At 43.5% G+C, this 13,560-nt stretch overlaps 1 protein-coding gene across 1 annotated transcript in view; it reads left to right on the top strand.

The window, feature by feature from the left end:
- The window catches only part of CDH23 (cadherin related 23), a 508,967-nt gene that overhangs the window by 352,473 nt on the left and 142,934 nt on the right, over positions 1-13,560 (top strand). The window contains exons 21-26 of the mRNA XM_075072614.1: positions 130-319; positions 2,058-2,203; positions 3,108-3,327; positions 6,762-6,914; positions 9,385-9,498; positions 11,008-11,156. Of these exons, the coding sequence (XP_074928715.1) occupies positions 130-319; positions 2,058-2,203; positions 3,108-3,327; positions 6,762-6,914; positions 9,385-9,498; positions 11,008-11,156 (972 nt within the window). The remainder of the gene's footprint in view (positions 1-129; positions 320-2,057; positions 2,204-3,107; positions 3,328-6,761; positions 6,915-9,384; positions 9,499-11,007; positions 11,157-13,560) is intronic.

Raw genomic sequence — 13,560 nt, 5'->3', positions numbered from 1 at the left:
TCTTTTTGGTTTGCTTTAATTTCCTTTTCAGTTTTTCATCTCAGATCTGAGAGTTGGCTGCCTGGATACACTGTACTGAACAGAGTTTCCTTGATTTAGCAGACTGACATCTGCACTTGGTCTCTCCAGGTGGTTGCTATTGACCCTGACCTGGCTGAGAATGGCTCCCTTGTGTACAGCATCAGGCCACCGAATAAATTCTACAGCCTCAACAGCACCACAGGGAAGATCCGGACCACGGGGGTCATGTTGGATAGAGAGAACCCAAACCCCCAAGAAGCTGAACTGATGAGGAAGATCATGGTCTCCGTCACTGACCGTAAGCTCCAACTCAGTTATTCTCCTCCATGCTGCATCTCTTTGCTTACTGTCTGTCTTTGCCATTTGTCTCTCCTGTTGCTCCAAATACAGGATCTATCTATTTCTGCATCCTGTTTCTTTCTCTTTCTCTTTGTACCATTATCAAGCAGAGTGTAAGTTACTGGAGTGGCATGATAGAATTCCCTTAAATTACCATGTTGCATAATTGTTTTTGACATAGCAGGACTGGTAGCAACCGCTGTGGCTCAGGTTAAATAATCATTTCCATTCTAACCTTCTGTTTTCACTTGCATGTACTTTTCTGAAACTTTCACATATCAAGCTAAAATTTCGAAGTCTGTTCTCTGTTTGAAAGCAGCTTAGGGTTTTTTGTTTGTTGTTTTATTTTGAGCAAAATAGATGAGCCATTTCTAATGAGAAGAATGGGGAGGGAAGGGAAACACTTGCCCAATTATAAAAAAAAAAAAAAAATACAATTTTTGTGATTTTGTTTAACAGCCCAGACAAATTAGATGAGAGAGGTGAAATTTGGCCTGGAAATAGCCCTTACTGAGAAAAAGTGCTTTTGAGCGCTCTCGTGAAAACTGGGTTTGCTTTCATTGAGTTCTGACCAGATTGTACTTTGTGCATGTACAGTATGTTTTGGAAGGATTTGTTCACTCAGCGTGTTGAGTGTGCAGCTAGCGAAGGCTATGGTGTTTGCACACATGGTTAATTTAACTGGGTCCTACAAAGCAGAAGGTAGGGAAATTTTAAACGCCTTTGCCCCAACCCCAGCATTCTCTGTAAGTGTTTGCGGCAGGGCTTTTGTAAACCTCCTCGTACCTATAAGAAGGATATGAGAGGAGCTCCTCTTCCTCAGACTGTAGGAAATCAGCAAGAGGGGACCTCTGCTACTGCACGCCATTCAAGGAAGCTGCTGTTATGTGCAAGAGGGAAACCCTGCTTCTGTGTTCTATATCACAAGGGCTGCAGCCCCAGGCAGGTGTCTCTTCTGTGAGGCTTGTAAGATCCCTGAGGCAGAGGGAACTGCTCTGAAGTCAGGCATGCCACAGCACTTAAGGTCTGCAGGAGCGGGGGCTCCCTCCTGCAAGACTTGTAGGATACATGGGGCATGACATTCCAGTGATATCTAGCTAAATAATGTTATCATTTAGGGGGAAAGGGCTGCTGAGTGATTTAAAAAAAGATCTTTTTCTCTGAAAAGAATATCCTATGAGAACTGTTTGTTTTTGTTTGTTTGTTAAATTTGTTAAATGAACATTCTGGTTGCACAGCTAAGTACTCAAAAGTCAGGCAATGACAAAGTAAGATTGTATGTAAGCCTTAACCCTGTCCCTTCCACGTTTGCATTACTACTGCCCAGTGTTAATTACACCAGCACACATTTTTCAGCTGCGCTGTATGATGGGGATCATATAAGAACATAGATATTTTTTGTTCTGCAACTGCGTACACATACTGTCATCACATTGTCTGCTGTTCTCAGTGGATTATTTTAAACTGTTAACTAGCTCTGAAAATTAGTTTCCAGCCTGGGATCCCAGTATCTGAAGTGTGTTGCCTACCAATTCTAGTCCTAGTGGTATCTCTGCTAGATCCCTCCAGGGGAGAATCATCCTACATCACTCTCCTTCCGAAAGAAAGGTGACCCTGTAGAACTGTCAGTGGCATTCATTCTGGAGGATTTCTGCCATTAGCCTTGCTTGTCGATTAAAGTTGTGCCTTTTCTGCAGGTGGGAGACCACCTTTACGGGCTACTGGTAGTGCCACAGTTTTTGTGAATTTGCTGGACCTCAATGACAATGATCCCACCTTCCAGAACCTGCCTTTCATTGCTGAGGTCCCTGAAGGCCTTCCAGCAGGCTCCTCCATCTTCCAGGTGAATCTGCTGCTTTCATCATTTCTATTTCAACCTGTATTTTGCAGTGGTGGTATAGCCCTGTTAACCTGTATTAGCCACCATCATTTGTAAAAGTGCTATGGAAGTGCCAGTGCTATGGAAGTGTTTAGTATGATTAGCATTGCTGCATTTTGGTGAGAGCCTTCTGTGAAGTCAGTACCCTCCCCCAGATAAATATGACCAGAGTCAACAGCCAGCATTGTATAAAATGGGGATGCAGTAAATGATAGTTCATTTCTGAGCCCCAGACTCCATAAGACAAGCAATGTTAGGGACCTAACCAAATGCCAGGAGACTGGCTCAGGTTAATTTACATGCAATTGTGATGGTGATAAAGGGGTTATTTTCTCCTCACCCAACCTCTGTCTCTCTCTGGTCCCTTTCTCTGTGAGAGAGGTGTGTGCTCTCAGCTCAGGTCCTGGCTCTGTCACTGACTCATGGTGGGGCTTGGGGGAGGTCACTTTCCATCTCTGTACCTCCATTTCCCCATCTGCAGAAAGGAAACATCAGTACTGGCCATCCAGGAGCTGTGCAGGGGTTAGGTAATGTTTGCCAAGCACTCTCTGTAAGTGCTAAGTAGAAGAACTCCCACTCCTGAAACCTCTCCCCACAGATGTGACACTGATACTTTAGCTCAAGGGGAGTACATTTCACATGCAGCCCTGTGTTGTCACAGCATGGGTTCTATGTACTGTAACCACTAGCAGATGTGACAGTCAAAGTACCCTTTGTGTTTAACTTGGAGTCTGTGGGAAATGGAATCTCTCACTCTCTGGGTCTGAAATTTATGTATTTTTATTTTATTTTGACCAAGGCAACACATTAAAGGCTCTAATATGTTGGTTTGTTTCTCATGCTTGCTTCTCCCATCCATGCTCACTAGGTGGTGGCCATAGACCTGGATGAGAGTCTGAATGGGCAGGTGACCTACCGCATGCACGTGGGCATGCCCCGAATGGACTTCCTCATCAACAGCAGCAGTGGGCTCGTCAACTCCACAGCAGTGCTGGACAGGGAGAGGATCTCCGAGTATTACCTCAGGGTGGTAGCAAGTGATGCAGGAGTACCGTCCAAGAGCTCCACCAGCACCCTGACAGTCAGAGGTGACTGCAGGGTTGGGTATCCCAAGGCCGTTACACTCATGCCAACACTTGGCATTCTTTCCTAGACCTGGTTGTTTCCATACCCTTAGTCCCAGAATCCCCACTGCCAAGCATTGGGAGGGGGCTATCCTCTTACTGCTGTCCCAACATGGTTTGGGTGTATATCTTCCTCATAAGTGAGATCATCTGGGGTGCTCACGCTAGCAGTGTCCAGACATGAGCACTGAGACAATGAAGGCATGGCATTGTCAGTGGGGGTGGGGGGTACCTAGATTTGTGGATCTGTTTCCTCCATTGCTCTGACAGCCCTGGCATTTCTGTTCCTTTCAGGGTGTGCAGCAAGGACAGTCTATTTACCCAGCTCTTTGCCTGAAGGGGAATGAGTTTCTGCTTTGCTTGGGGGTTGCATTCTCAGAGCTGACCTTTTGTTAATTAACCTAGTGTTTTAATTCATGTGAGTTTACTTAATAGCCATACATAAGCCTAAGAACAGCCATACTGGATCAGACCAACAGTCCATCTAGCCCCATATCCTGTCTCTGACAGTGGCCAGTGCCAGGTGCTTCAGTAGGAATGAGCAAAACAGGGCAATTATTGACTGATCCATTCCCTGTCATCCAGTTCCAGCTTCTGGCAGTTGGAGGTTTAGACATAACCGGAGCATGTGGTTGCATCCCTGATCATCCTGGCTAATTGTCATTGCAGGACATATGCTCCATGAATTTATCTAATTCTTTTTTTAACCCAGTTTTTTTTTTGGCCTGCACAACATCCTATGACAATGAGTTCCACAGGTGGGCTGTGCGTTATGTGAAGAACTTCTTCCTTTTGTTTGTTTTAAATCTGCTGCCTATTAATTTCATTGGGTGACCCCTAGTTCTTATATTATGTGAGGGGGTAAATAACACTTCCCAATTCACTTTCTCTGCACCATTTATGATTTTATAGACCTCTATCATATCCCTCCTTAATCTTCTCTTCTCTAAAATGAACAGTCCCAATCTTTTTAATCTCTTCTCACATGGAAGTTGTTCCTACTCCTAGTAATTTTCATTGCCCATCTTTGTACTTTCGTCAATTCTAATATATCTTTTTGAGATAGGGCAACCAGAACTGGTATGCAGTTTTTGAGGTGTGGGTGTACGATGGATTTATATAGTGACATTATAATGTTTATTATCTATCCCTTTCCTACTAGCTCCTAACATTCTTTTAGCTTTTTTGACTGTCGCACATTGAGTGGATGTTTGCAGGGAGCATCCACAATGACAGCAAGATCCCTTTCTTGAGTGATAACAGCTAATTTAGATCCCATTATTTTGTATGTATAGTTGGGATTATGTTTTCCAATGTGCATTATTTTCCACTTATCACCATTAAATTTCATCTTCCGTTTTGTCACCCAGTGACCCAGTTTTGTGAGATCCCTTTGTAACTTTTCACAATCTGCTTTGGACTTAACAATCTTGAGTTATTTTATATCATCTACAAATTTTGCCACCTCACTGTTCCACCTCTTTTTTGGGATCATTTATGAATATGTTGAACAGCAATGATCCCAGTACAAATCCTTGGTAACCCTGCTATTTACTTCTCTCCATTGTGAAAATTGCCCATTTATTCATATCCTTTGTTTCCTATCTCTTAACCAGTTACTGATCCATGAGAAGACCTTCCCTCTTATCCCATGACTGCTTGGTTTCCTTAGAAGCCTTTGGTGCAAGACCCTGTTACAGGCTTTCTAAAAGTCCAAGTACACTATATCCACTGGATAACTCTTGTCCACATGCTTGTGGTCTCCTTCAAAGAATTCTAATAGATTGGTGAGGCGTGATTTCCCTTTACAAATGCTGTGTTGACTCTTCCCCAGGATATTCTGTTTGTCTGTGTATCTGATAATTCTGTTCTTTACTATAGTTTCAACCAACTTGTCTGGTACTAAAGTTAGGCTTAGCAGACTGAAATTGCCAGGATCGCCTGTGGAACCTTTTTTAAAAATAAGTGTTACATTAGCTACCCTCCATTCATCTGATACAGAGGCTGATTTAAGTGATAGGATACATACAACATTTAGTAGTTCTTCAATTTCTTATCTGAGTTCCTTGAAAACTCTTGGGTGAATACCATCTGGTCCTGATGACTTATTACTGTTTAATTTATCAGTTTATTCCAAAACCACCTCTGTTGACACCTCAATATGGAACAATTCCTCAGATTTGTCACCTAAAAAGAATGGCTCACCTGTGGGAATCTCCCCTATATCCTCTGCAATGAAGACCAATTCAAAGAATTAGTTTAGCTTCTCTTCAACTACCTTGTCTTCTCTGAGTGCTCTCTTAGCACTTTGAGTATCCAGTGGCCCCACTGACTGTTCAGCAGCCTTCCTGCTGCTGATGTACTTAAAAATAAAAATTGCTGTTAATTATTGTTGTTGTCCTTAGATAGTTGCTCTTCAAATTCTTTCTTGGCCTGCTTTATTACACGTTTACTCTTGACTTGCCAGAGTTTATGCTCCTTTCTATTTTCCTTACTAGTACTTCACTTCCAGTTTTTAAAGGATGCCCTTTTACCTCTAACTGCCTGTTTCACTCTCCTGTTTAGCCATGGTGGCAGTTTTGAATTATTTGGTCCTCTTACAGTTTGGTGTATTTTTGCTTGTTTGTTTTAATCTGATGCATATGTTTAGTTTGAATCTCTATTATGCTGTTTTTAAATAGTCTGCATGTAGCTTGCAGGCATTTCACCCTTGTGACTCTTCCTTCTAACTTTCATTTAACTAGCCACCTCATTTTTGTGTGGCTCCCCTTTTTGAAGTTAAATGCTATGGTGGTGGGTTTCTTTGGCATTTTTCTCCCTACAAGGATGTTAAATTTAATTACATTGTGGTTGCTAGAGACTATGATAAACATAATTAAGAAATGAGAAAAGAAATAACCCCAGAATCCCTTCAGTCTAGTGTGTGGAAGGATCTTTGTCTGCACCTATAGCCCTAGCACCCTCTCTGCCATGCACCAGGAGATGGCTAGGCCATCCACCTGTAGGCTCCAGATTCTCTTCCCTCCTCCTCCCCTGGGAAGCAATGGGAACTGTCTCTGTATGTCTGTCCCTCAGAACGTCTCCTGTCCTGTGCTGATTGAGTATCTACTTGTACTGTAAACTCTTGTATGCCTTTCAGGGCAGGAATGGTATTTTCATTCTGTGTTTGTACAACACCTAACATAATGGGGCTCTGATCCTGAGTGGCACCTCTAGGCAACCCTTCAGTACAAATAATAAATAACAATAAAGGAATTGTAAAAATTGGAAGTTCAGAACAGTCACTAGTGAAGGGATCTGTTTGAAAGCTTGATAGTTGGCAGTGGCCTTTTAAGAACAGCAGACTAGACTGGGTTCATAGGCAAGGGGCATACTTGACCCTCTGCTGTCTGTTACAGTTCTGGATGTGAATGACGAGAACCCCACCTTCTTCCCAGCTGTCCACAACATCTCCCTACCTGAGAACATACGCCGGGACTTCAAAGTGGTCCGTCTGAACTGCACTGACGCTGATGTGGGTCTGAATGCTGAGCTCAGTTACTTCATCACTGGTACCAAATATTCCTATGCCTTCTTATCTCTGATATATCTTGGCTGTGCCGTTAATCTCTATGCAGTGGAGAACATCAATCCATCCTTAGACCTGTTCCAGAGTCATGATGCAAAGCACTGTGGGTAAAACACATGCAAATCAGACGGCCAAAGGGGCATTTCATCCTGCTGTTGCTTTGCAAGGCTGATTTGCTTACATTTTCCTATGATGCTTTGCAAATGACTGAAAAACTGTTTGAGGCTAAGAATTATCTATGCTTCATCAACCTGAAAGCATAATCAGCTGTATGTGTCTGCACAACATGAGCATGAGGGCTTGAAGCAGGAATTGTTGGTCTCCTTTGCAAGGTCAGGTGAAGCATTGCCAAGGGAGCTGTATTCAGACAGGCATGGAAGATGACATGAAAATGTGCTGCCTCCTATCTCATAGGGCATCGTTGATATCGCTGTTAGATTCAGGTCTCTTTCCACTCCCATTTTTCTGGAATACTCCTGTCATAACTCCAACTATTCCTAGCACTGAGTAGACCAAACCCTCTGGAGGGGAGGTATGAGCTGCGGCTGGCCACAACTTCCAGTGACACCCAGGGATGGGGAAATAGACATTTGAGACTACTACTTATTAAGATGGCTCCACCCCCATAGAGTAGTGGGAATGCTGGCAATGGCATGGGGACAGAGGAGCTAGTGGGAGTGTGAATGTGCTGATGTGTTCTGTATGGGAGAGATGGAGAAGGATGTTTTGGTTTGCAGAAGTGGCGTTTGTCTATTCGATGGCAGTGGTGTTGTGGTGTTTGTAGGTGTTATTGGAGATCGTGCTCTCTGAAGAGTTTGCTGTGTCGTTCTGATATACAAGACAGAAAGTTTGTTGTTCACGCTTCCAAAAAGCTTTCTCCAGAGGTTCCAGTTGTTGTGCATTATCGCCCTCTTCTGTACAGAAATGATGATGATGCCCCAAATTTGTTTTAACTTTATATTAGCTTTAGCTATTGAGTAGTCTCGTCCTTTAGCCGGGAAAGAAGTGCTGTACCTGCATTATTTCTCTGCATTCTTCTTATACATTCTGATTCTCATTCATATGGTTTTGATTGAAATCAGAACCAGAACTCTCTTCAGTTCTCCTTCTGCCACATCTTCCCTCTCAGCATCATAAAAGCAAAAGGATTGGCTTACTGCAGCCATAAGATATGTGACTAAGTCATAAGGCACAATTCATTTAAAGTGCATTTATGGTTGGAAGCATGTCTGTAAAATAGCACCTTCTTATACAAAATACCATATTCCCCACTCCCAGGTCAAATCTGCTCCCATTACTGAAACAAACATGCTTTTATTTCTGTTAATACTGCAGAACCAACAGAGTGATGGAGGGGCAAACTGGATTCTAATCCGCCTCGTGCGCCATCACCAAAATAGTCAGTTGAATTCTACTTGCAGAATCTCTAATACTGAAAGTGAAAAAAAGGGCAAAAATAAACCCCAAAACTTGGTCTTCACATCCCAAGCTGAGTTTTCTGCACCTGCAGTTGAAAAAAAAAATCCCTTCGAGTACTTCGACTTGCAAAGTGAGCACATGTGGCTTGGACATGAAGAGGGAGACACAGAGAAACCAGTAACATCACATTATGATCACTCTTCTTACTATAGCTGCACTGTGTTTTTGTCCCACAGCCCTTATGGTCCAGCAAGAAAAAAATACATATGTGTTTCCCCATGGACACTATGAAAACTGTATGAAATGACCCACTTTTTTTCAGAAGCCGAAAGTGTCCATTTGGACTTTTTTAACTTAGCACAGCATTCCCTACAACCTGTGTTGGGCTGTAACCTGTCTAATAAAGGCCCTTGACCAGCGGTTGGAGGGATGGGGAAAAGGGAGCCATTTACTTTAGCAGTTAGTGGCCTGTTCATTCTTTACCATATAAAACACTCCCATCCTCTTCCAAAGAGTGCAGATACAGAGTTGTTCTGGTATATCTGACTGAGTCACAGATCAGGTCATGCTGTGGTGGTTTGCACTGGTTAATCCATAGCATTGTGACATTTGGTTTGTTACTTGGGTAGCAATGTGTTGCGCTGAGTAGTGTGAGGGATTGAACTGATTGCATTACATTGGGCAGCCGTGAGGGTTGTGGGAAACCGTGCTATGTTTCATACACTTGACATAATTTGGTTGCGTTACCTTATCCAGTATCCTGGAGACTGCCTTCTTCTTGTGATCTGGCAGAATAGATACAAGACAATGTTGTGCAATAATGATTTTAAAAACATGTGTTCCCAACAGCTTTCAAGAGCCAAACAGTATAATAATTATGTTGTCATCCATTAGTTGGAGCCATAACTAGAAAGCACTCATTGGTTTTACTGTGGTGTTTTCCCAATAATATTAGGTTAGGTTTCCAGTCACTTTTTAACTTGTGTCTGTTTTCTCACTCTGTCTTTGAAACATTTTCATTTGCCTTTCTGCAGGTGGAAATCAGGATGGTAAGTTCGGTGTTGGCTTCAGAGATGGTGTGGTCAGAACAGTAGTGAATCTCGACAGAGAAACTATGGCATCATATACCCTAGTCCTGGAGGCCATAGGTAAGGATTTCCCTCAGTTTTTGTTTTTGTTATTCAAGCAAACAATTTAGGTTATATACAACTCTTCTTTGGGGTGTATTGGAGAGAGAGAGAGGGAACTGTCTGCCAGCACCATGTAAATCAATGTCAGTAGATGTGTTTTAATAGTAATGATTCATATCCCACTTCTGTTAATATATCTCAGCCCCAGTGTGGAGGGACCTGCCTTTACTGGGTGGCAGAGGGATTCCTTATTTGTGTTCATTCAGTCCAGGGCTTTCCCTGTACTGCTCTACTGTGATCTGGGGGAAAAAAGCCCTCCCTCAAGTAAGGAAACAGTTCAATCTCTTGTTACTGTATATCCTGCTGTAATGAAAATATTCACTATGGAGTTATGGTGCAACAAGATCAATCTGAAAGTGCCAGGCCAAAACCTGGTTCGCTTACTGCCAGTTGACATTGTGGAGTCAGCTGGCATGATCAAAGAGACTTAGTGCCAACTATTTTCTGGCCATGATCACCAAGGGCTTACAGTGCTGTGTTAGTTTATAGGAGCCTTGGCATTCTTTGGAAGGGGAGATCAATCACAAGGTAGGAATTTTCTATAGACCACAAAACTGTTGGAATGCACATGAAAAGCAGATGATATAGGGGGCGGAACAATATTAGGAGACCAGCGATTCCCAGTGTTTGCAGCTGTGGATAATATTATCTCCCTCGTATGGATTTTGGTCCTCTTCTAGCTACAGAAGCAGAGGGAACTCCTCTATCTCCTCCCATCTCCAAAGAACCCCATGCAGGGTTACATTGGCACTTGATAATACAAGTCAGCTGGATATTTAGTGACCATTTCTGAAATAACAAAGGATAAGCACTGATCCTCAGGCAGTTATCAGAGTGTCTGTCTTTCCATGTTGTCTCCTAGCCCCCAGTTTGCTGTATTTAAAACTGATAAGTGTTAAGATATGTTTTTTAAAACATGTTAAATTCTTATTTCTCATTGCTTATGGTAACCCCTTGGAGTCTTGAAACCAAACTCATTTTCATGCCATCTTTTTGTTTCCTGCATTGTCATGCATATTGATTTATGCTGCTGCATCGGAGCTGGGCATCTGATGCTGTTTTCCTATTTTTTCTTTTGGTTAATTAAAAAAGAACATTTGCCTTAAAAAGGAAAAATAATTGCATAGATTTTGAAATTGCAGAGAAGGTGAAGAAGAAAAGAGAGTGGGCCTCTTACTTTTCACAGTTTCTGTTTAATGGGTGACTAATTGGCCACTCCATGTAGAAAATAGGTGTGTGTTCATTTTTTTATGATGCTATAGTCTGTTTCCCTGTGGAAAGTGTGGCAGAATTGGAGCTTCGTCCTTTATGGCCCACCTCTTGGCATAAGAAGAGGAAAGGCCTTTTCATCTTGTAATGAAATGTAATCCTCAACAAATAGTCGACACCTGACAAGAGAACTATGTGCTTCCTGTCTGTGAGATGGAGAGAAGTGAGATGGACCCCCTTGTTTTCTGTTCTTCACAGACAATGGCCCCACAGGGAACAGGCGGACTGGGACAGCCACCGTGCACATCACTGTACTAGATGTCAATGACAATCGGCCTATCTTCCTTCAGAGCAGTTATGAGGCCAGTGTACCAGAGAACATCCCAGACTCCAGCAGCATAGTTCAGGCATGTATCCCTCCTGTTCCCCAGGCTCCAAAGGAAGAGTGTTACTGTGTGAAAGGGAATCTCACCTCCTTTCCCTCTTGCGACTTGAGACTGTTAGCTGGAAAGACACAGATGTATAGAACTTAACAGGTCTTTCCACCTCTGGCCATGATCCATCTCCCTGCAAGTCTAGGATTATTCCATACTGTGCACTCACTAGCCAATCCTTCCTCTCCTTTGGCGGACTGAAAACACTAGAAAGAGGCTGGGAGAGAGGAAGCTGGGCAAGTGAAGTCATTCATTTTTTGGATGCTGAGCAGAGACATGGAATGGGAGAGAACCCGGGAAGAGAAAAAACAGGAAACTGCTTCGCCCCACTTCTTCAGAAAAAACCTCTGCTTGTGAAAGCCTCTTCCTTTCTCTTTCTTTGGCTTTTCTTCTCTTTCCCGCCCAGCTGGTATATGTGGCTAAGGACACAGCAGCAGCAGCAGAGCTGCACTCTGCAAGTTTCTAGTCTGCTTGGGTAAAGTAACATTTTCCATGGTGAAGAGGGAAAGGAGACAGGCCTCAATAGCAGGCAGCTAGTGCCCCAGAACAGAGCCGCTTTCATTGCGACACTGGCTGAGGCTGCAGTGCCTTTTCTCTCCTCCCAGTGAGCTAAGAGGCTGAGAGGATATAGAAGTCTTCAAAGAGAGAGAGAGAGAAAGGAGTTTGGAGTCTCATTTTTATTTTTGTTTCCCCTTTGGAACTAGCCATCAGTAGAGCTGAATGCCTGAATGAGCTGGGAATGAATGCATGTATTCACTCAGACTCTGAGGGTTTCCAACCTCACTTCAAATCCAAATGTTTTCTGGAGTGGGCACCAACGAGTCTTTGCACTATGTTCTGTGAGGCCTTCTTATGACTTGAATGCATCTCTTAGTGCTGGAAAAGGGGCAGTGAGGTGACAGGGCTTTGTCCCTGTCACGTGGAGGGAGAAAGAGCTGGCAAAGTGATTTGCTGGGGAAAAAATAGTGGAGCCTTTCACCTGTTGGTCACTAGTTGAATCCCACCCAGGTTGGTAGTAACTGAAAGTCGCTATTATCTGATGGCCCTTATCAAGGGTGCCATTTGTGAAAGAAGTTCCATCTGAGTGGTTCCTAGTGGACATATGACCCTACCGGAAAAAAAATCACCACAAATGGTGCTTTTGGTTGTCTGAATTTTAGCTTTTTATGTGCCTGGTTCTGGGTTATGCTGACTGGCTTTGCTGCGCCTTAGCTATGCTGCAGTGTTATTTCTTATATGGGTAGTTCTTAAATTATGCCAGTGTGCTCAAAGCATAACAGTAGGTTCCCTTTTTATTCTGTGCATATACATCTAAATACATAAGTGGAGAATCCAAGTATTGAACAGGCCTGGAGACTAAGTTGCTCTTTTATCCTAGAGCTGATTCCTCTAGATCAGGGTCCAGTCACATTGCCAGGGCAGTGTAGAAAGAAGTACTGGGCTCTGTTGCTGCCTTTGTTGTGCCTGATCTCTAAATTCATATGGGACCCTGCTCTCCAGGCTGTCAATTCAGCTCCACATCCAGAAACAAACTTTTAAAAGATATAATCAGTAAAAAATGGATGACTCCAGCCTTTACCCCCCACAGACAAAAAGGGAAGAGATTGCAAAGCATGTCTGATTGCCTTGAGGGAATAAAGACAACACTCTTAGTTATGGGGCTGGTGAGCAGTCTGTACTTGGACACCTGTAACTCCCAGGTTCTTATGGGTAAGGGTGGAAATGTCCCTCTCCTGAGTGTGTGTTCACATACACCTGCACCCTCCTCTTCGACCTCCCACTTCCAGGCAAAGGCCAAGAATTATAATGCTGCACTCAAGACCCACGAAGCTCTCTCATAATGCATTTTCTTTCCACCTGTCCTGATCTTAGGGTTGGCTAGGGGACAAACCAGCCCCGGTGAAGTTAGAGCAGCCTCTAACTTCCAGGACTGGGAACTGTTCTGCTGGCCCAAGATTGCTGAAGTACATTGTTCTCCATCTCTGCCCCTGCTGCACTAGCCACACCCTCTGTACCAGGAAGTGAGGAGCAGGTGGTATAAAGCTCACTGTGCAAGTTTTGCAGGGCTGAGCATTCACCCACACAAGGGGAATCCTCAGTTTCCCACATAGGCCAGACTACAGGCTTCTTTTGTGCCACTCTGGAAGCACAAAGGAACCTTGATGGTTGCCAAGGACTTCCCCCCATCTTTGTAACCAGCCCTCTCCCCTCTGGAGGAGCAGCCACAGCATTAACTTTCTCCTTCGGGGTAATGTAGTGATGCTGTTCAGACCCCCTGTGGGAAGTCAGGTAGTCTGCACAATCTCTTAATTTAACCCTGTGTTCATTCATTTGCTGAATTTGCTCTGGATGAGCATAGACTGATCATGCTTTACTT

This window comes from Chelonoidis abingdonii, chromosome 15 (genome assembly GCF_003597395.2).
Source record: "Chelonoidis abingdonii isolate Lonesome George chromosome 15, CheloAbing_2.0, whole genome shotgun sequence".
NCBI classification, from domain to species: domain Eukaryota; kingdom Metazoa; phylum Chordata; order Testudines; family Testudinidae; genus Chelonoidis; species Chelonoidis abingdonii.
The sequence above is the reverse complement of the archived record's forward strand: the minus strand, read 5'-3'. Positions and strand labels throughout refer to the sequence as shown.